The sequence below is a fragment of the Aulostomus chinensis genome, chromosome 4 (assembly GCF_037954235.1).
Source record: "Aulostomus chinensis isolate RoL2024-O1b breed Wild chromosome 4, RoL_Achi_v1.0, whole genome shotgun sequence".
Classification (NCBI taxonomy): Eukaryota; Metazoa; Chordata; class Actinopteri; order Syngnathiformes; family Aulostomidae; genus Aulostomus; species Aulostomus chinensis.
Genome location: NC_141323.1, coordinates 8,805,099 through 8,827,598, shown reverse-complemented (window position 1 = coordinate 8,827,598; position 22,500 = coordinate 8,805,099). Strand labels below are relative to the sequence as shown.

The 22,500-nt window shown below is 50.2% G+C and overlaps 3 protein-coding genes and 1 long non-coding RNA gene across 5 annotated transcripts in view; 2 read left to right on the top strand and 2 right to left on the bottom strand.

Annotated features, from left to right (window-relative positions):
- Positions 1 to 781, bottom strand: part of LOC147262554 (uncharacterized) — a 28,125-nt gene extending 27,344 nt beyond the window's left edge. The window contains exon 1 of the long non-coding RNA XR_015112410.1: positions 1 to 781. This exon is cut by the window's left edge and continues 100 nt beyond it. This is a non-coding gene — a long non-coding RNA (uncharacterized LOC147262554).
- The window catches only part of cdhr5-rs (cadherin-related family member 5, related sequence), an 11,949-nt gene extending 10,474 nt beyond the window's left edge, over positions 1 to 1,475 (top strand). Inside the window, exons 13-14 of one of the 2 annotated variants that reach the window (XM_086201525.1) lie at positions 9 to 202; positions 298 to 1,475. In XM_086201525.1, coding sequence (XP_086057651.1) covers positions 9 to 202; positions 298 to 657 — 554 coding nt within the window. In that variant the 3' untranslated portion in view covers positions 658 to 1,475. The remainder of the gene's footprint in view (positions 1 to 8; positions 203 to 297) is intronic. The other variant, XM_086201526.1, reaches the window with a different exon arrangement.
- Positions 1,476 to 1,726: 251 nt separating this feature from the next.
- Positions 1,727 to 7,718, top strand: irf5 (interferon regulatory factor 5). The gene is made up of 9 exons (XM_086201527.1): positions 1,727 to 1,885; positions 2,119 to 2,350; positions 4,209 to 4,395; positions 4,563 to 4,606; positions 4,674 to 4,701; positions 4,778 to 5,053; positions 5,186 to 5,575; positions 5,997 to 6,115; positions 7,123 to 7,718. Exons 2-9 carry the CDS (start codon positions 2,177 to 2,179, stop codon positions 7,309 to 7,311), a joined length of 1,407 nt encoding a protein of 468 aa, XP_086057653.1. The 5' UTR covers positions 1,727 to 1,885; positions 2,119 to 2,176; the 3' UTR covers positions 7,312 to 7,718.
- Positions 7,719 to 7,931: 213 nt separating this feature from the next.
- tnpo3 (transportin 3) lies at positions 7,932 to 21,115 on the bottom strand. Its single transcript, XM_086201524.1, has 22 exons — positions 20,860 to 21,115; positions 19,063 to 19,263; positions 18,535 to 18,608; positions 18,230 to 18,386; positions 17,958 to 18,101; positions 17,346 to 17,521; positions 17,129 to 17,267; positions 16,874 to 17,020; positions 16,455 to 16,562; positions 16,281 to 16,372; positions 15,274 to 15,413; positions 14,963 to 15,154; positions 14,615 to 14,706; positions 14,469 to 14,545; positions 14,328 to 14,388; positions 13,058 to 13,315; positions 12,824 to 12,918; positions 12,587 to 12,743; positions 9,622 to 9,789; positions 9,425 to 9,537; positions 9,005 to 9,087; positions 7,932 to 8,464 (listed from the first exon to the last, which is right to left on the bottom strand). Exons 1-21 carry the CDS (start codon positions 20,977 to 20,979, stop codon positions 9,027 to 9,029), a joined length of 2,772 nt encoding a protein of 923 aa, XP_086057650.1. The 5' UTR covers positions 20,980 to 21,115; the 3' UTR covers positions 7,932 to 8,464; positions 9,005 to 9,026.
- Positions 21,116 to 22,500: the final 1,385 nt, after the last annotated feature.

Sequence of the window (22,500 nt, the reverse complement as noted above, 5' to 3'; positions counted from 1 at the left end):
CCCTCCAGTCCCTCAAGGTGTGTTCACGGAGCAGCAGCTGTTCCAGGACGTGGACAGCAGCCTGGCGGGAGGAATCCTGGCTGCCGTCCTGCTGCTGCTTCTGTCAGCGGTTCTGTTCATTCTGCTTCAAACTGCCAGGAGGAGACAGTATCAGGAACCTGAAGAAACCGAAACAGCGGCATCCAGGAGACCGCCAAGTGTGGTAAGAATGAAGAGTGATGTCACAACAGTGCAGAGTCTGGTTAGGTGTGATCTTGATAACACGATGGTTGGTCATGTGGTCTCCTTGACTGACAGGTGACCCCCGGTCCACCTGTCGTCTCTGCCGATCAGTCGTCCTTCACCAACAGAGCCTTCAGCGCCGAGTACGAGTTGTCACACTCAGGAAGTTTCCATGGCCAACATGGCGTCTACACCAGGAAGCAGTCTCTTCTTGGTCCTCCTCCATCTGTCAACATCGTTGACCCCCGTCGACCTCGTGGTGAGCTGTTTCCTGTTGTGGAGAAAACAGACATCCAGGCACCGGCGGAGCAGGTGGTCAGCATCCCAGAAAATGGAGCCAGAGAAGCCCAGCACGTTGTGGAACGTCAACTTGACCCTCAACAGACCGCAGAACCCCAGAGACGGAGAGGACCTGATCCAGTATCAATCAGCTGATCAGAACTAGAAATACAGAATCAATATCAGCTGACAGTCATGTGACTTACTGATCACCTGTTTCATCTGTGATTGGTTCTCGGCAACTCAAGTCGAAGTGAAATGAACAAAAATCATCTGGGCTGAGGGTGGAGAGGACAGAGGGATGAAAATGACACCCGAATGAAACGTCTACATCATGTTAATAACACGCTAATGACTCGCAAATAACACGTTAATGATACATCGACACGCCAATATCATGTTAATGACATGTCAACGACACCTTAATTACACGTCAATGACGTGTGAATAACACCTCAATGATGCGCTAATGACACGTCAACATGTTAATAACACGTTAATGACTCGCAAATAACACGTTAATGATACATCAATGACACGCCAATATGTTAATGCCATGTCAACGACACCTTAATGACGAGTTAATGACACGTCAACATCATGTTAATAACACGTTAATATACATCAATGACACGCCAATATGTTAATGACATGTCAACGACACCTTAATGACGAGTTAATGACACGTCAACATCATGTTAATAACACGTTAATATACATCAATGATACGCCAATATGTTAATGACATGTCAACGACACCTTAATGACACATCAATGACACGTTAATGACATATCAATAGCACGTTAAGAACACATTAATGACACGGTTATGACACATTGGCAACACTGAGGAACTGAGCTGAGATCAGTCCAGTGTGGGTCTGCAGCGCCTCCCGCTGGTTGTCATGGTGATGAGATGAAGTGAGGTATGACAACAGCATACATATGTGACATGAGTGTTTTCTTGCTTTGTACTGGATAGTAAAGTTCTGAATATGCTACCACCGCGTCACCTGATCCTCCTCACATTTACTCAACCTGAACCTTTGAAATGACGCTGGCAGTAAAAAAAACAAACAAAAAAAAAAAAACTGGCAGAACGACAGAGCTACCAAAGTCTTTATGGTGCAGTTTACTCAAGTAGAAATCTTTTACTTTGAAACTCCTGGCAGGATGTTGATGCTCTTACTGTGTCGGACTTCACTCGCCCCCCTCGCGGCTCTTCGCCTCCTCGAGCTCCAACTTTTCCGGTCGCTCTGTTCTCTCTCTGCTCGTGTTGACGCCGCGCGCCTTGTTAGCTATTTTGTGTGTTGACGTCACTGTGAGCCTGCAGAGAAACGATCACTTTTACCGACATTGGGACGTCGATCCGGACCGGAACCAGGTGGGTCCACAATTACAATGTCTGTCGTCATGGCAACAAGAGTGCTCAGGGTCTTCTAGTGGGTCGAATGATGACGTATACTTTGAAAATCTCCCTCGGGGAGAGGTGGATGTGAAGTCGGCGTGTGTCACTTGACTCAACTTGTGCAAAAAGAAACCGGAAGTTTTCCGACCCGCATCACCCTCGAAAGTCTCCAGCTAGAAACACTCACTCCTGCTGTCAACTGATTCCAGCGGATCGAGTCCGGTCCCGGTGATCTGCTCCGGTCCCAGTCTGGCCCCCCCTCTCGGCATGAGCGTGCAGCCCCGCCGGGTGCGTCTGAAGCCATGGCTCCTGGCTCAGGTGAACAGTGGCAGGTATTCGGGTCTTCAGTGGCTCAGCTCTGACCAGCGACTCTTCCAGATCCCCTGGAAGCACGCCACGCGCCACACGCCGACGTCCGAGGAGGAGACAACCGTCTTCAAGGTGAACATGTCATCAGATGATGGAGTTCATGTCAAACCTGGTGATCACTTGTTCTTTGATCCGTTTATCAATAAACCACTCAGATGAGAAGACAGTATCATGTGATCAGAGAGGAGCTGGGGACCGCAGCTGTGTGTCGAACAGGAAGTACAGGGGCCACTGATCGATGCTGATTGGACAAAGATGAACTACAAACGATTCCAGAGTAAGTTGAGCAGCACAGGAAGTAAGGTCTCCTGGTAGAGCTTACTTCCTGTGCTGCTCAACTAAGTCCAGGTTAGGGACCTGAAACCAGGGGTTAGGATCCAGCTGCTGGAGACACTAGCAGGTTCAGTTCTACATCAGATCCACCAGTAAACACCAGACCGGTGAATGGTGGAGGTTCAGTTCTACATCAGATCCACCAGTAAACACCAGACCGGTGGATGGTGGAGGTTCAGGTCTACATCAGATCCACCAGTAAACACCAGACTGGTGGATGGTGGAGGTTCAGTTCTACATCAGATCCACCAGTAAACACCAGACCGGTGGATGGTGGAGGTTCAGTTCTACATCAGATCCACCAGTAAACACCAGACCGGTGGATGGTGGAGGTTCAGTTCTACATCAGATCCACCAGTAAACACCAGACCGGTGGATGGTGGAGGTTCAGTTCTACATCAGATCCACCAGTAAACACCAGACCGGTGGATGGTGGAGGTTCAGTTCTACATCAGATCCACCAGTAAACACCAGACCGGTGGATGGTGGAGGTTCAGTTCTACATCAGATCCACCAGTAACACCAGACCGCTGGATGGTGGAGTCTTAAAACAATCCCATTGGTGGAGGACCTGGTTACCAGGAGATGACCGCCTCTACCAACACGGCCTCCCTCTGTGTACCGATGGTCAGGTATTCGTCCAATCAGCAACGACGACTGCAGGAACATTTGAATCCTGCTAGTTGTTTGTCTGTCATGGCTGCCGTACGTCTGAATTCGGGGGTTTTTAACTAAATTTTTACATCAGATTTCCTCTTGAATATCAGTGACCAGATGTGACATCATCACTCAGGAGTTTGACTCTCATGACTGTTCAATTGCAAAAAAAACAAAGAAACAGATGCTGAGTTTCACTTCCCTGAAGGATCCTGATCAGCATCACTGCTGATGATGTCACTTCCTCCTTCACAGTGACTAGTTCTGCTTTTGGTTCTGCTCGCTGGTGGAGCGGCGCTGGTGGAGCGGCGCCGTCAGGAACGGGAAACTCAAGTTTTTTGAGAAAGGCTCTTCCTCCTCCACCTTCTGTCATTTCAGGGTGTAGAAATAAGAAGGAGGTGTGGATGATCTGAGATTAAATCAGTGTGTGTGTGTGTGTGTTTGTGTGTGTGAGTGTTTGTGTGTATTTGTGTGTGCGTGTGCGTGTGTTTGTGTGTGTGAGTGTTTGTGTGTATTTGTGTGTGCGTGTGTGTGTGTGTGCGTGTGTTTGTGTGTGTGAGTGTTTGTGTGTATTTGTGTGTGTGTTTGTGTGTGTGTTTGTGTGTGTGAGTGTTTGTGTGTGTGAGTGTTTGTGTGTGTTTGTGTGTGTGTTTGTGTGTGTGAGTGTTTGTGTGTATTTGTGTGTGTGTTTGTGTGTGTGTTTGTGTGTGTGAGTGTTTGTGTGTGTTTTTGTGTGTGCGTATTTGTGTGCGTGTGTATTTGTGTGAGTTTGTGTATGTGTGCGTATTTGTGTGTATGCGTATTTGTGTGTGTGTGTTTGAGTGTGTTTGTGTGTGTGTGTGTTTGTCTGTGTGCGTGTTTGTGAGTGCGTGTTTGTGTGTCTGTGTGTGCGTGTTTGTGTGTCTGTGTGTGCGTGTTTGTGTGTCTGTGTGTGCTCCAGGCCTGGGCGGTGGAGACAGGGAAGTACCAGGAGGGTGTGGACGATCCCGACCCGGCTAAGTGGAAGGCGAACCTTCGCTGTGCTCTCAACAAGAGTCGAGAGTTCCAGCTGAAGTACGACGGCACCAAAGAGATGCCGGTGCGTCCGTTCAAGATCTACGAGGTGTGCGAGCAGCTCGCAAATGCAGGTGAGGAAAGTTCCATCTGTAGGAAACGAGAATCACGCCATCACCACCATGTTTGTTTGTGTGTCTCCAAGTGGCTTGAAATAGTTCATTGGAGCAAGAACTCAGACGCCATCATTAGAATAGCGGCGCTGCATGATGATGATGATGTCGCTTGTCTTTGGCTCCAGACACTGGCGGTGAGGATGGTGGCGAGGACAGCAGCGAGGATGCGGTGAGAAACACACAAGTCAAACTGTCTTCATGACGTCACTGGTGACTAAACTCCGTTTGTTCCTCAGATGCCAAATCTGATGGACCTCAGCATCCGTGAGTATCCATGTCTGCATCACCATAGAAACCACCATGGTTGATGAGGTCATCTGATGATGTCATGTGTTGTCAGAACCCAGGATCAGTGACTCCCCTTCCTTTGGTGCCTTCCCAACGCACACTGATGTCAACCGGTTCAGTTTAGCCATCCCCGTACCTCTGCACGCTGTGAACTCCGACCTCCCTCAGCAGGGTTTTGCAGTTCAAGGAGGCTTTGGTCCTTCTGGACCATTCCCAGACCTGGACCCGCTACCCCCACCGGCGGCACCCATGGAGACCAGCACCATGAGTGGAGTCCAGAACCAGGCAGCAGCAATGGCTCAGAACGACCTGCTGCACAGCATCCCACGTGAGTTTGACCTTTGACCTCTTACATCAGAACATGATTTCCACATAACAAAAGCCTGTGTCCTTGAGTGAGGTGTGAGTGTGTGTGTCCAATGTTAAAATGAGTCCATTTGGGTTGATTGTGTTGCCATAGTAACGGATCTGGACCTGAAGTTCCAGTACCGCGGCAAGACCGTGGGCTCTCTGACTGTCAGTAATCCTCTGGGATGTCGGCTCTACTACGGGCACCTGGAGCCGACCCCGGAGAAGGTGGACCTATTGGGACCTGTGAATCTGGAGCAGGTCCGGTTTCCTGGGACTTCCGAGATCCAGAACCAGAAGCAACGAGACTACACGGAAGCCCTGCTGGATGTGATGGACCGTGGCCTGATCCTGGAGATCCTGGAGCAGAACATCTACGCCATCCGCCTCTGCCAGTGCAAGGTGTTCTGGTCTGGACCTGGAGTACCTGAACAGGGTCCTCCGAACCCCTTGAGGAGAGAGAGGAGGATCAAAGTCTTCGACCTCAACGACTTCCTGCAAGGTGACAGGGCTCCTCCCCTCACTGGAAGATGATTCGTTGTAGCAGGTCATGTGACCCCAGGACTCTCGATCAGTTGTGGTGAAATAGGACGCCCCTTTTTACTGCCCCTCGTGATTTCTATGAATGTTTGCATCAAACTAATTTCTAGTGGGGAAAAAGGGTTCTAGAAGCAACAATAAATAGACCCCTAAATCCATCAAAGGCTCAGGAGGGAAACAATCGGGATTTCAAGTTCACGTTCCACAACACCAACTTCCTGAACTGAAATCAGGAACAAACAGATTTCTCAAAGTAAAAAAAAAACCTTTCCAGCCTTAGCTGGGCGTCATCAGCACAGAGTATCAGTTCTGTGAATATTGGTCCAATCAGAAACAAGTAGTAATAATAGTGAATGACTACTTCCTGTCTGTGTGGCGAACAGGGCTGATATTGTTCCAGAAGGGTGAAGCTGCGACTCCGCCCCCCTTTGAGCTCTGCTTCTGCTTTGGGGAGGACTGGCCCAGCGAGAAACCCAAAGAGAAGAAACTCATCATTGTTCAGGTCCACACACCTGCTGACCGACAGAACCCCCGACCGACAGAACCGCTGGCCAACAGAACCACTGGCCAACAGAACCCCTGACCGACAGAAACGCTGGCCAACAGAACCACTGGCCAACAGAATCCCCGACCGACAGAACCGCTGGCCAACTAACTGCCGAATGACAGAACCCCCGACCGACAGAACCACTGGCCAACTAACCGCTGACCGACAGAACCCCCGACCGACAGAACCGCTGACCGACAGAACCCCCGACCGACAGAACCGCTGACCGACAGAACCCCCGACCGACAGAACCGCTGACCAACAGAACCCCCGACCGACAGAAACGTTGGCCAACTAACTGCTGACCGACAGAACCCCCGACCGACAGAACTGCTGGCCAACTAACCGCTGACCGACAGAACCCCTGACCGACAGAACTGCTGGCCAACAGAACCACTGGCCAACAGAACCCCCGGCCGACAGAACCGCTGGCCAAGTAACCGCTTACCAACAGAACCCCCGACCGACAGAAACGCTGGCCAACTAACCGCTGACCGACAGAACCCCCGACCGACAGAACCGCTGACCGACAGAACCCCCGACCGACAGAAACGTTGGCCAACTAACTGCTGACCGACAGAACCCCCGACCGATAGAACTGCTGGCCAACTAACCGCTGACCCACAGAACCCCCGACCGACAGAACTGCTGGCCAACAGAACCACTGGCCAACAGAACCCCCGACCGACAGAACCCCCGGCCGACAGAACCGCTGGCCAAGTAACCGCTTACCGACAGAACCCCCGACCGACAGAACCGCTGGCCAACAGAACCCCAGACTGACAGAACCGCTGGCTGACAGAACTCAAGTTTCCTTTTACATCATTTCATGTTTGTGGTTCACTGGAACGTCAGTGTTCTCGTCACCAACATTGGTGTTGTGGTGACATAAACAAGGCAAAATTCTAAGTTCTCTGTTCCCTCAGTGGTGAGGTTCTAGTACTGGTTCTCTCTGTCCTCAGGTGGTTCCTGTGGTTGCTCGGATCCTGACAGAGATGTTCTCCGGAGAACTTAACTGGTCTACCGACAGTATCCGGCTGCAGATCTCCAACCCTGACGTGAAGGACCAGACGGTTGAGCAGTTCAAGGAGCTCCAGAGGCTCCTGCAGAGTCAGCACATCCAGGGGCCCTGGACTCTCAACATGTCCTGAGAACCTCCTTTGGGGTCCCGGGATCCCAAGCAGGACTTGGCAGCTGCTGGGGTCCGGCGTGCCGACTCCAGGAGGCTGGGAGAACCAGTAGGTCCAAGTCCTGAATTAGGTCTCAGTCGTTTCACACTGCAGGTCCTGGGATCCGGAGTCTGATGGTCCTACTGGGACCAGGTTCTTCTGAGATAACTGACTGAATGTAGGCGGAACTGTGATGCCACTTTTTCCAGACAACCTCAAAGAAAAAGATCCAAGTTTTCCAGGTGGAAACGTAAATATTACGTGATGAGCTTGCCGCCTTATCAGCTGGTCACGTTTGTGACGTCAGCTGACATTGACGAGCTTCTTCATCGTTTCAGTTTTAATGATTTCAATAAACGCCATTTCAGTTCTTCACACGTTCTGTCTGAGGCTCAGTGACTCGACGCCGCAAACGCATCCTGGTGCTCTGGTTGACCCACGCTGACGTTAACATGTATCAAACATGTCATTTCCTGTTGCCGCTAAACTTTGGTTAGCACCTCCTGGGTTGGGGGGTGGGGTTACAGGTCACGTGTACACGCCCTCACTGGCACAGCAGACAGACACCTCGCCAGACTCGCCACAGTAAAAGATCACGACTGGTTCTTGTTTCAGTTGTTTTTTTATTGTTTACAACAAGGCAACATCACCGATGATGTCATGGTGTCTCTGTGGTTTCCCAGAGTTCAGTCTGTCTCACTTTGTGGCAAAACAACCAAAATTCAACTGAATGTTAAAAAAGGTCAAAGGTGACGCCAAATCCTCCAGCATTCAGCCTCCAGGGGGAGCCGCTCAGCCAAGAGCATCATGGGATATCTGCAGGCTCGATTTATGGCACGGACAAAAAAACATCTCGACCAAAGTCCCAAAAATAAATCTTCTCTTTAAAACCGTCAACCAGGCACATCCTCCGTTTAGGACTGACGATGATCCGCGTCCGTTCACTTGGTGAACTCCGCCTCCTGGACTGGCCCGCCCACCCAACACCTGTTGCAGGTGAGGTCAGTCAGTCTGTCCAATCAGTCCTCACTGTGTCCAGCCTCTCTCGTCATCATCTTCATCTCGTCCCTTTGGATCCTCGTCTGCAGTCGCAGCTTTTTGCCGTCACCTCTGAACAGCCAACGAAAGATTGAACCTGCGAGGACAAACACTGGTTACACGCCGCCGACATCCGTGACATGATGACTTGTGACCTACTAATCACGTGATCAGCACACGGATAACACCAAGTCCAACGTGCTCGTCATGCTAAGGGTTTCTTTAACTTGCAGCTGAAGTTCCACTGTAGCTTCTTGCTGGTTCTGGTCATGTTTGAGCTGCTGTGACTGACTGTCTTCTTACCAACATTTGCCTCGTAGCCGTTATGAGTGGGACTCTCACTCTGGTGTGGTGCTGCTAAGTGGCCCCGCCCCCTTACCGCCGATGACACCAAAAAAAAAACACTATGGTACACAACATACTCCATCACAAAAATGGTTTAAAAAAAACCAAACATTTAAATATGAGTAAACAAGGTCCAGATCGACAGGTACAGTTCTCACGTCCTTCTTTAGTCCGAGGTGAGTCGATCATGTGACCTTCTGCATGCTGCTTGTTAGCATCAGCTAAACAGGCCTCAGCCTCCAGCTGCTTCTCTGAGGTGACAGGTGTGTGTGCCTGGAGTGTCAGAGCTTACCTGGTGTGTGTAAAGGTCGCAGCTATCGGAACAGTCTAGTAAACTCTCTGATGGCCCAACACACTTGTTTACACTCCTCAGCACTGCAGAGAAGAGACAAGAGATGTGACGGATTCACACCCGCGACTGAGCAGGTCCCCCCGCCCCCGCCCCCGCTCCAGGACAAGTCACGACTTGACCCGAGTCTTTCCTCATTCCACCTTCAAACTAACAGGTCTGAACCGGATCAGACGAGTCACGCAACTCAACAATCACACACACAGAGATCAGCTTAGGTTGTTACTGGATTCCTCTGCCGGGTCACTCATGGTCAGTCTCAGGTCTGTCATGTCTCACCCAAGCTCCACATGAACTGAACACATCACTGCTCACTCAAGGCGCCACTCACGCTGCTGGTCCCGGTGTAGCCGAGTCACTCACCTGGTGACCTGCTTGTGAAAGTCTGTCAGCTGCTTGTGAGTCACCGTCACCGTCCCTCCTGACGTTTCCTTGGGTAACCCTTTCAGAGCGCTCTCTAACCAGCGGCAGAACATCTGCAAGACACACGGCCGACAAGTCAGAGAACTGCAGAGCGCCACCCAGTGACGCTTGGGCAGAGCGTTGGAACGCGTACTCACCGGCCGGTCAAACACCATGACCTCCCACAGCACCTCGGCGACGTCGGGCAGCGTGTACGGCGGCAGACAGAAACAGCAGGAGTGCATCAGCTGGGTGACGAGCTGCTGGCCGTGCTGCTCCATGGCCTGACCAATCAGCTGCTTCCTCACCTCGAAGTCCTCCTCGTGCTGTGACAGAACACACAGACGCTGACCCACCATGTTCACATGATGTCTTCTGTCAGAAGTACATTGGCTGCATGCACCTCAACCTCCTCTCCAGAAGGAGGTACTGAGCAGTCAAACCTTCGCCCCTTCCTGAGAGGCCTGCTCTCAAAGGCCTCTGATCTGATCTGTGCTGCATTTTTCTGTGATGCCTCAGAGCGGCGCCATTGCCTACCTACAGAGCACCGATAAACATGGCCAGATCCATGTCAGCTTCATCATGGCCAGGTCTCGTATAGCTCCCAAGCGCTGAAGCGAAATATGTCTCAGTCCCTGTTCAAGCACCCCCTTTACCTTTGAACCCTGTTACATCCGTCACTTGGTCCAATTCCCAAGTATCGACCCAACCAACCTTTCCCAGCCACCATGTATCATCCTCATCTCATCCTAGTCATCCTAGCCATGTAGCTCCATCCCCAGTGCCAGCTATGTCAACCCAGCAGCTGCCAGGTTATTCACAGTCTCCACAGGTTAAAAACGCCCAACGTCATGGACCTGGTCATAGCTTCTGTTTATGGAATCCCAAAGCCTTCACTTCCTGTATTCAAGAGTGGGCGTGAGAGTGATTTTGCCCTCCTAAAGATGGCCTTGGATAATCTGCTGGACAATCACCCCCATCTCACTGAACAGTATAAATATCAGATCCTCCTGGAGCATGTTCAACACCCAGGAGCTCACAAGCTAGCAGCATCCAGCATGCATGACCCGAATCCATACTCTACTGCCCTCCTAGCACTTCAAGAGAGGTACGGTCAACCTAGACTACTGGTACAGAGCGAGATAGGGGCTATACTTAACTCCCCTGTTATACGCATTTGTGACACAGAGGCCTTTGATAATTTCTCCCTATCCGTCCATTCTCTTGTCGGAATGTTGCTGTCACTAGAGGGCCCCAATGGGTCAGAGATCAAATGTGGCTCTCAAGTTGATGGACTTCTCAGTAAGCTCGCTGTACAGCACAGAGACTCATTTGTAGAGTATTGTATGAACTGTGGCATTCTGACTGGGCAGGCAAACCAAACCTACTCCATTCAAGACCTTTCCACATGGCTCCAGTTAAAGTCAAGAGCCAAACGCATATCAGAGCGAGCTGCTGCACTCCACAAACATGAGAGCCCACGCACTGGCAAGGAACGCCCACCTGCCAAACAGGGCTCCACTGTTTACCTGTCTATGGTGCCTCAGTCAACCACCACACCTAAACCCCCCTTTTGGTCAACAGGCATGGACTGTTTTGGGCACTTCACTGTTAAAATTGGCCACCGCACGGAGAAAAGGTGGGGTATTCTCTATAAATGCCTGACTACACGCTGCATTCACAGTGAGCTGCTTGATCATATGGATGCAGACACATTCCTCATGGCCTTCAGGAGATTTGTCTCACGCAGAGGAAAACCCTTCAAAGTCCTCTCTGACTGTGGGACTAATTTCAAAGCAGGAGAGGCAGAACTCCAAAACGCCTTCCAGGCTATGGCACCGGATATGCAAAAATAACTAGCCAAATCACAGGTGAACTTCAGGTTCAATCCTCGATCTGCCCCACACTTCGGTGGGAGCTGGGAATGGGAGATCAAAACCATCAAAATGGCCCTCAATACTGCTGTAGGAACCCAATCAACATCGGAAACCGTGCTACAAACAGTCCTAGTGGAAGTGCAGGGAATCTTGAACTCAAAACCTCTGGGATATGGCTCCTCTGACCTCGCTGACCCTGACCCAGTCACACTAAATGTGTTGCTCATGGGGCGGCCGGACACCTCTCTTCCTCAGGCAATCTATTGTGAAAGTGATCTCCTCAGCAGGAGGCGATGGCGACACAGCTAGATCTCAGCTGATCAATTCTGGACTGCCTTCCTTCGCCACTATCTCCCCAACCTTCAAACTAGGCAAAAGTGGGGAACTGACCAGGAAAACTTGGACACGGGTCAGGTGGTGATGGTCATTGACCCTCGATACCCCAGAGCATCATGGCCTGTTGGAAGGACATCCAAAATTCACCCTGGGAAGGATGGAAAGGTTCGCACTGCCACAGTGCCAATCAAAGATCATGAATACCTACGTCCCGTCTCCAGATTGATCCCTCTGCCTGAAATGATGGACACCTAACGTATTTGCTGCACAAATCCGGGGGCGGCTGTGTCAGAAATACATTTGTTGCATGCACCTCAACCTCCTCTCCAGAAGGAGGTACTGAGCAGTCAAACCTGCAGCACAGATCCCAATGGGACCACGCCCCTTCCTGAGAGGCCTGCTATAAAAGGCAGACCAAACTGACAGTCTCCCTTTCCTCCAAGCACGTGCTGCCACGACTTGCCTTTGTTGATTCCACATCAATGTAAGTGGACTGCCAACTGCTATGAAATGCTGATGTGACGATTTAGTCTACCAACATTATTTGATCCTATAGAGATTATGAAGTAGTTTGATGTAACTACAGTTTAATCAGTTTGATATAATGTTATGGATTTGACTTTGAAGTAATATTGACAATACTACTTGACAGATCTCTAATATTGATATTCTATGAATGTATTGATGACTGACATTGATTAATTGACTTGATATTGATTGAGTTGATTACTTGAACTTGTTACTGAAACAAATTTCTGTTCTATCGAGAACCATGTCCATGACAACAACATTCAACATTGCACATAGGGGAAAATAAAACCCATTCATTCTAAACGGTTTCCTGGTGGTGTGTGGCTCCAGTTTGAACTTTATAACCAACATCTTCTTTCAGCAGTTTCCTCTTACTTACGTCGTTGGCAACGCCGGTGTGGATGAGGTCTCGGACAAACTTCATGACACTGCAGTTGGCGTCTCGGTGGTCCAGCGAGGTGGCGGCTATGGCGCACTGGATGATGTGTACGATGATGCTGCTGCTGAGTAAAGTGACAGGGCTCCGCTGGACAAACCTGTGGACAGACAAACATAGGTCATCCCTGAAAACACCTGGGTGAATGAAATCAGCTCCTCAGGTTAAGCGCTGGCTCACCTGGTGGCGAGCCTGAAGAGGTCGTCCACGGTGTCAGGGTGATTCCTCAGACCGTTGGGCTGCTCCAGCAGCTGGAAGGTTGGCATGCAGAGCGCCTGGTGGAGGGAGGAACAACACATTGTCAGTCATGAAGTCATCAAAATACATGAACTTCAACTACACCGTGTCATCTGGTTGGCTGGCTCATTCTCCAGCTGAACATGTGATCCGGTGCAGGTTACCTGGAGGTCTCACCTGTAGCATATCAAGCAGACCCTGCCGACAGCCGTCCTCCATGCCGTACTCGTCCACCAAGATGCTGCCCAGGTACAGGAAGCAGGAGTGGGGATACACCTGGTATACGCTCACCATCTGGGTGACCAGCGGCTGCAGCAGGGAGGCAGAGCCTTTCCCTACGCATCGCACAGCGAACCTGAGACAGCGGCAGCATCGTTCCACAATCCGGTTATCAGCCTGGTGAGTGTTCAACGTCTCCGAAAGCACCGGCCAGATCTGCACCAGTCACATGACACAGAGTCACATGACCGCAACACAAGGACACACATCTTCCAAAGCCTCTTCCAGAACTCCATGGACACTGGTGCTGTCCCCAGGCTCTGGAAACTCTCCACCATCATCCCAGTCCCCAGGAGGAACCCTCCCAAGACCCCTAACAACCTCCGTCCAGTGGCCCCCACCACCCACATGACGAAAGCCATGGAGAGGGTCGTCCTCTCCTGGAAAGGCTCACAGCTGCGCCCCCTACAATTTGCATACTGGGCAGGCGGAGGCGTAAGCGACGCCCAAGCCTTCATCATCAACTCGTCCACAAACACATGGAGCTTCCCAACATCTCGGCCAGGCTTCTTCACTTCTACACTTCACCCTGGATGACCAGCTCCTTCTCTGGATCCTGGACTTCCTCACCCACAGAATACAGAGAGTCCAGATCAACAGCAACTTGCTGCTTCTACTGCTCCACCTCTACTGCTCTACCACCTCTACTGCTCTACCACCTCTTCTGCTCTACCACCTCTTCTGCACCACCACCTCTTCTGCTCTACCACCTCTTCTGCTCTACCACCTCTTCTGCTCTACCACCTCTACTTCTGTACCACCTCTTCTGCTCTACCATCTCTTCTGCACTACCTCCTCTACTGCTCTACCACCTCTTCTGCTCTTCCATCTCTTCTGCACTACCTCCTCTACCACCTCTACTGCTCTACCACCTCTGCTGCTCTACCATCTCTGCTGCTCTACCACCTCTACTGCTCTACCACCTCTACTGCTCTACTACTTCTATCCTGCACTTTACAAAGCTACAGCTCTTCACCCTGGGAGGTGGAGACTTCCTGGCCTCATGTATGTTGTTGTTGTGTACCAACTGTACTGTACTCTGCTACCTTAATTGCCCCCCACGGGGATCAGTAAATTTTTCTGAATCTAAGGACACACTAGGTGTCCCCAGGCTCCACTTTGAGAACCCCTGGAGTCAAAACCAGAACTCAACGTTGGGTGCAGTTACCTCCTGGATGACCTTCTGACACGGGTGAGTCTGTCCGTTCTCCACGATTGGGTTGGTGTGTCTGAAACCACATGAACAAGCTCAGCATCTGACGCTTCCCTTATCTTAAGGGACTGATGATGTCATCAGCTGAGCGCTCACCTAAAAATGACCGCGAGCCTGTCGAGCCAGACGGTTGGATCAGCTGATTTACCGTTTGTTGATTCTTCAGCCAGAAGCTGAAACAAGATTTGAGTTTGAATATTTGTCAACTAACATGCAACCACAACACAAAACGACCTTCTGACCTTTTTGAGCGCCATAACCTGAACAGCGCAGAGGTCACTGAGACACTCAGCGATCTTTTCCAGAGGAAGACGCCCAAGGACCAGCGCCGTACCTGCAGGAGGAGACAGAGGCTAGCATCATACCAGAGATCACGTCACTGATTACTTTCCTTCACTGACTCAATGTTTACAACAGCGATAGATCGTTGACAGATGAGACCGCTGAGTGTGACCCAGCTGCCGCTGCCATGGCGGTGTCATGCTGCAGAGGAAGCACTTACTTCGGGATACCCTCCCAGCGCCTCGTCTGTTCATGTTCAAGAAATTCAGGTTCTGCCAGCTGGCGGCATTAATCCTGTGTGGCGTTACCTTTGAGTAGTCCGACGGCGGCCTCGGTGGACAGGGCGAAGGAGTCCAGGGAGCGAGCGATGTCCAGCAGACCCTGGAAGTGCTGGGCCATGTGATCCCTGCACACCGAGCAGATGTTGTGGATGGCCTTTGCTGCCGCTGACGCCAGAGGTTTCTCCCTCAGACCCTTCATCAAGTAGTTCAACACTGGGTCTGCCGCAGGAAGAGATGGGCGGGGTCAAGCTTTACAAAATAAAGGCCCAGAGACACGAGTGGAGGAACATCCTAATGAGATGAGGCAGCAGCAGTGAAGGTGGCAGGTGGCGTCTCACCGAGGAATCGGGGGTTTCGGTCCACCACCTCGCTCATCTCTCCCACGAGCTCGATGCTGGTGTACCGCACCGCCATGTGAATGCTGTCAGGAAGCTGCACCACCTGCTGCAGCATCTCTGAGAGGGTGGGGTTGTTCTCTCTGGAGGACACAGGTGGAGGAGAACACGTCAGGAGAACCCCAAGCACGTTTGTCTCACCTTCATCCAACAGGTTTGACAGATTTGATGTGGAAGTTTCAACCACTTCAAAAGAAATTCACATTCACCTTCATTTTTTCTGTTCAACCAGAAGTCAGTTTAAGGCAATTTGGTCGCTTGCATCACTGTGAGAGCCTGGAGACACCGCTCCTTCAACACGTAGGATGATAACGGGTGCTCTCATAATAATGTGCCAGTACAGTGATGTCTGGGGTCATTTTTTTGTTTTGCCGCTTTTAATTTTGAGTTTTGGAGTCAAGGCTGTGAGGCAGGGGGTGGAACTCGCTGTACCGAAGGATGATGATGTTTACGCTGGCGTCCAGGAGGTTGGATATAATTATGTTCACAGGTACAAAGTTCAAAACCTGACAATTCTGTGAGAGCGCAGGAGAGGAGGACTACCAGGACTTTCTGCTGCCGCTTTATTTGTGTCGTTCACGCGAGTTTGGAAGGGACTACAAAAAGATCTCATCCTTGACATGATGTGTCGCTCTTGGGGTGCTGATGTGCACGCCTCCTATAAGCTCCACATGATCTCCTGTGTCCAGCGTCATGACACAGCTACTGATTTCAAACTAGTTTTCCCCGTCAGCCCGCTAGCTACATGTCATTTGAAGGGAAGCTGTTGTGTTGGTTTCGTGGTGCATTCTCACTCTCCAATGACTGATGTTCCAGGTTGCTATGTTCTCCAGTTCCATTTGACCAGAAATTTGAATTTGGAAGTCTGACGCTCGGCTGAATACCTTGAACGCTTCACTTGTTTTCCAGGCAATCGGCTTGTAGACTATTAGGACTCCTGAGATACTTACGGGTCCACACTTTTGGCGATGGCAGCCATGATGAAGAGCACAGCTTCTGTAACCTCCCAGGGAGGGTTCCCTTCTTTCAAGGTGGAATATAACTGAGAACAAAGAAAACATCTATTAACCACCACAGGTGACAACACTGACAGACGCTGCTGACCTTCAGCCTTTGATCATCACCTGAGAGAAACACTCCATGGAGCCCACCAGGAAAATGACGTCCTTCACCAGGTCCGACACTCTCATCCTGAACTCACCAAAGTCGTCCGTGTCCTCTGGGATTCCCTCCTAGATTCACCCAAACAACCCACACACCCAAACTCATCTTCAGAACTTATTTCCTGTGTTAACCAGACGGCAGAGCAACAGAATGAACAACTCCAGCAGGATTTCTGCCTCAGTGTAACAACCGAGTTCCTCAAGGAAATCAGCAAGAAATGACCTCCAAGTAGCGAGGACATACTCAGGGGCTGACGCGGCTCACTGTCGGCTCACACCTCTACACACGTCTGAGGCGTCACTCTTAAATAACCACCAGGTCCCTTGTGAGGCTAGAGGGTCCTGTGGGAGTTCTGTGTGCACCCCTTCAGAGTTCTTACATGATCTGGATCCAGCTGACAGTGTCGGGCCAGACAGTGCAGAAGCCTCTGGATGTAGGGTCTGAAGATGCTGTGGAGAGCCACGTCGTTGATCTTGTAGAGATGTTCTCCTAGACGGTACCAGAAATTGAAGGATATCTCCACAACCTGGACCAGAGAGACCATAACACAGAACCGGATCAGATCTGGGGGACCAGAGGTCTTCACTGCAAAGTCAGAACCTGGTCACAGGGGGTGTTATGATTAATGTTGTACCTCGTACTGTGGGTGCCCTGCACAGATCAGCAGGAGCTCCAGGGTCCTCAGGTCCCCCATCCCCTGGCCTGGACTCCTGACTGTGGTCTCTAGGAAGGTCTCACAGAGCTCGGTGAAGATCCTGCAGTAGTTCAACACTCTGACAACACAAACCAAAGACAGGTGACGGACAGGCAGATGGAGAACTTCATCACGGCCACCTTGTGCATGCCCTTACTTGTCAAGGTCCTCCCGAGCCACAGCCATGTGATAGGCCGTCTCCAGCGTGAGGACGCCCTGAAAGAGCTGCAGGGCCAACGCCACGTTGGTGTCCACGTTCTCTATGGCGTAGAGGGCAGAGCACACGCAGTCAGACGCCGCCTCATGGAGGTTGGTGGAGGTCTCATCCCTCTGCTGGAAACCAGACCAACAACAAACATCACAAACAGAGTCCTGTATCCATCCGCGTTCCTCCTGGAAAACCCTGTCCTCAAGAGAACCGCAAACACTCTTCAAGTTGACTTTTGATTTCCCTCACTGAAGTTTGTTTTCTTTGCCAAGTACGAGGTCACATCTGCTTTTGTCAGGTTTCTGATTATCCTGTTTCATCAAATCTGCTAAAATGAGTACAAAAGAGCCAAAACTTGAGCAGCGTTTTCTATCGAAAGATCAGAAAGAGGCGGTTTCGAATGTCAGCACACCTCCACTCACTTGTCTTTCTCAGTGTGTTTACATGCCGGTGAAACTATTTTTCTTCTTTTTCCTCTGGGTTTTCTCACAGCCGTCCCACACGAGAACAGGAAGCAGACATCTGCAGTGACAGTAGAGGAAGAAGGAGGGCGGGGCTCACCAGTACTTGAAAGAGGACCATGAGCAGCTGATTACTGGCCATGAAGTTGCTGTCCAGGACACCGAGGTTGAACCAGCTGCCTAAACATCGGAAGACCTTGATGAGCATCTTCTCATCGTTACCCGCCTTCTCCACGCACGTCGTCTGCAGAAACAACACCAGCAAATTAGAGGCGCCGTCAGCAGGACGACGCATTGCCAGATGAGACGAACATGGCGTTTGAACCAACCCGGGTCCAGATGGACCACCTGAACAGGAAACCAGCGTCTCACCAGCAGAGTGACCACCGTGCTGGAGTAATACGCCAAATCCTCAATGATCTCTGTCCTGCGATTGGCGCCGATACGCAGCGAGCGGCTGTGTACCTCCTCTGGCAGCACAGTGAGGATCTCTATGAGGAAGGGCATGGAGCTGATGTCGCTGTTATACCTGAGAGGGGCGGAGACACAACAGTGGCGGTGAGACAAGGTAGAATCACCTTACATGGAACTATTGATGATCAATCTGTCAATTATCAGATCAGATAATCGTGTTTTCATGACAACAGAACATCAGTTGCACCTGAGCAACGTCTTACTTTTCTATGAGCGTGTGAACGCATCCTTTCCACGACGCCATCTGGAGCGCGAGGTCTGCGATCGCCAACGCCAGCTGACAGGACACAATTGGTGAACACACTCAGTTCCATTTGAACACTAAACAAACAACAAGCACCAGCTGGTGACGTCAGTTAACAAATGGCTTTGTGGTCACGTGGTCCACCCGGCGTCCATCGATGTCGCAGCAAGACTCCGACTAAAGTTCAGTTTGCTGTGTTGACATGTGGAAGAGAAGCTGTCATCACGCCGTGTTGAGAAACGCCATGTTTCATGCTTACAGCAGAAGTTACAGTCTGAGGTCAGCGCGTGTTACCACCACAGGGAGCAAAGCAACACGATGGAACCACCTCGACCTGCGAGCAGCCAGATGCATCAAAACAGACGCAGATGCGGAAACGTTACGAACTAAAGCTGCATAAATAAAAATGATGGCGAGGACCATCGCCCAAAAGTTACTAACACACTCCAGTTATGAGACTAGATGTGTCGTGGTTGGCCAGCGTTACCTGGGTGACGATGATGGGTGACAGGTCTTTGAGGTTCTGGATGTGAGACAGGAGCGAGTCCCGCAGTGCGTTGTGGGTGTCGGCTGGAAGCTCGTAGAAGGACGTCTGGATCTTCATCTTCATGGTCTGAGCAGCAAAGTAACACGACTCCACGTCCTGTTTGAGCTGCAGCAGCTGGTCTGAGATCTCCCAGGCATACATCTGAAGGCCACAACAGGAAGTGATGTCGCAACAGCTGGAACTATACACCTTCCCAGTGCTAAAGTCATTACAAAAGTAGTACTCGTGTCGCTGTTTAAAACCTCCACAGGGTCTCATTTCTAAATATCAGATGCATTTGCATTAGTGGTCCCAACAAGCGCTGCGCCGCCGTGCCAGGCCAGCGCCTGAATCAACTACCAAAACTGTTGACATCAACTTCCAACTTGTTATTTTCAGTTGTTCATCACTTTCATCTTCTGCCAGGGCTGATCATGGATCAGTTATCTCCAAAATAAAAGCAATGCTTTCTTAATTCCATGACACAGTTCAAACTTCTGTTGAGTCTTATTCTGAAAAACTCTGAAGCGACTCAAGTGATTCTGGTGCTAGCTTGTTATCAGCAGTGAGGCTGATGTCATTGTTTTGTACTGTCAGAGTTAAGCTAGCAGGTTGGACTCAGACCTGAGTGAGTTTGGCGCTCTGAGTTCTGCAGGACGGGTCAGTAACCCTACCACATGTACGAGCCTTTGGTTTTTAACCTGTGAGGACAAATAAACGCTCCACATTGTTAAAGTTTACTGCCTGTATGAAAATAGAGAAACCTGTGAATGTTTTCATCTGCCGGTTGAAGGGCTAACATGCTCGTGTGAGTGCTACTGCAGGATGAGCTGACACTGCTAGCTGGCTAAGGTGCGAGTAAACTTTGGTGACTGATCTGTACCCTCTCTAGGTCTACCTCGCGACCCTTACAGGAGTCCCGAGCCACAGGTCAGGAACAACTGGACGACATGACGAGCAGATACCAAATGTTGTCGCACAGAGCAGCTGGAGGCTGGTTTCTGACTGACAGCAACCCCCCCCCCCCCCACACACACACACACACACACACACCCTGTTGGTTGGCCAGTGATGTCCTCGCTAGCCGAGTGACCAGCTAGCAGCTCTCATCAGAAGAAACCTGCATGAGTCCCGATGCTGGAGACACTTGAAGCTACAGTCACCGGAAACAGATCTCCTCAGCCTCCGAACCGCTCCACCGGCCTGGACCACGGCAGCACGCATGGGGCCTCCCAGTGCTTCAGGACCAGAACCCCCAACAACAGTTGGGAGTCGAACGCGACAACTCCGTCTCTTCATCATCAGCTAAATGTTCAGTTTGACTGGAGCCGCTCAGCTGCTCATGCTATCACAGTTAGCACGATTATAACAGCTAGCTAGCAGGCCCGGTCACTGCAGTCATCCGAGAATCCGGCACAAAATCCCCTTCTCAACTATCAGCTCGGTGTTTGGCAGGGAACCCGTCCATTATCAACAGCCCCACGCTGCCGCCCGCGGGCCCCGGCAGCCCAACGCGCAGCTAGCATTCTGTGTTTTGATCCATTCATTTAGCCACGGAGCTAGCTTAACTTAGCGGGGAAGCTAACTGGGCTCCGCGGCTCCTCGGAGACTGCGCACTTCACAACAACCACTCTGCAAATTACAGGTAGAATTTAGAAACCCGGTCCACAAGGAACACCGAGAACCCGCCTCGCAATCCCCCGTGCAACAGTCACCGGCTCCCGGGGCCCGGCCTGCCGGCCTCTCCCATTTTCTTACCGATCTCTGGAGCTCTCCGAGCCACACCGAGGCTCGCTCCTTTCCGGCCGGGTCGGGGTCGTGGTACAGGGCCTGGACCGCCTGGTAGACCAGGGGCAGGCTCGGTTTGCCCCCCTCCATGGCTCGGGTCAGAATCAACGGAGCGATAAGGCAGAAACGCAATCAACGATGCGGATGAAAAAAGTCCTAAACGGTGTGTGTGTCGACCGCCATCTCGCACTGAATTCCCGCGAGCGTCTACGATTCTGTTTCGACAGGAAACACCCACAGGAACATTAGTTCCGCCATCGTGCGCGGACTCACAAATTTGTCTGTAGTTTTAGACAAAAACCAACAGACACTTTTCTGTAAAATTATTTCTATATTTCATTCTCATCTACGTTTTTTAGCAGACTGTCGGAGATCAAAACGACCAAAATAAAAATTCAGGCTTGAAAAATTTTGAGTCAATAAATCAATCAATAGACCATAAAATGTCCAGGGTAAGAGTGGTACTGGTATGAAGTGGCACTGAATAATTTGTATATTTCAGTAAAAATTTGCTTCAGTGTTTGTTAAGCTTTCTATAAATTGCCTTTGTTACTCAATTTCTCATAAAAATCACTGTATTTATTGTCTTTTCACATTTTGTTTCAATAATTACTGCAAATTAGATATTGCATTATTTTCATTTGATTATTTACACTACGGCTGGAGAGTCTCTGATACACCAATGGAGGAATGGCAGTCCTCTCATTACCAATACTAACAATACAGAACCCATCAAGGAATGTGTATACACACACACACACACACACAGAGCTGAAAATAAGAAGTAATTTATTGATGAGAAAATAAAGAGTTGGAAATGAAGAGTGAGCAAAGCTCCAAAGGAGGGGGCTGAAGTTGTCCCAAAGAGTCAAGAACATTTCAGGAGTGAAGCTATGAAGATGAAGTGAACATAAATGAGGTGTTGTCTTGTTTATTGAAGGGATATCGACCTCAGACATGAGAGCCACCTGGAAGTAGAACTACAGAGCGCAGTAAATCTGATCCGTCAACCTCAAACATCTGAAAGCTGATTCGACCGTTTCCCTCCAAGTGGGGCCTCGGGTTGACCTCGGGTCGAGGGGGGTATGGACCAGGGGTCAGTGAACGCTCCTCCCAGCCGAGGTCGTATCGTACCCATGCTTGCTCCTGAAGGTCACAGTTTGGTTACGATACAGCCGCGGCTCTGAGGGCCGACCAACACGTCTGTGTCACCACGATGTCACACAATTATCCAGAAAGAAGGCGATCAACACTTTATTTGAACAAAACGCAACCACAAAACAAAGAGAAAAAAATTAGACTTAGAACAATATAGAGTTTTTTCCTTAATATTTTGTTCCTTATTTTGAATCATTTTGTGCCCCATTTTCTCATAGAAATTGAATAGCAAATAAATTACTGGAAAAACTGTGATTAGCATATATGCCAAAAAATACATATAAATATCTAAATGACGGAGAATCAGAAAAAACAATTGCAGATACATTCAGATACTTTTCAGACACACTGAACCACCAGAAATCTGAAAGTGCCACACCAACCTCACGGCTGTGACAGCAAAATTACATCTGTAGTTATTTACCATTTTGGGGGAACGTAAATAACTTGAAC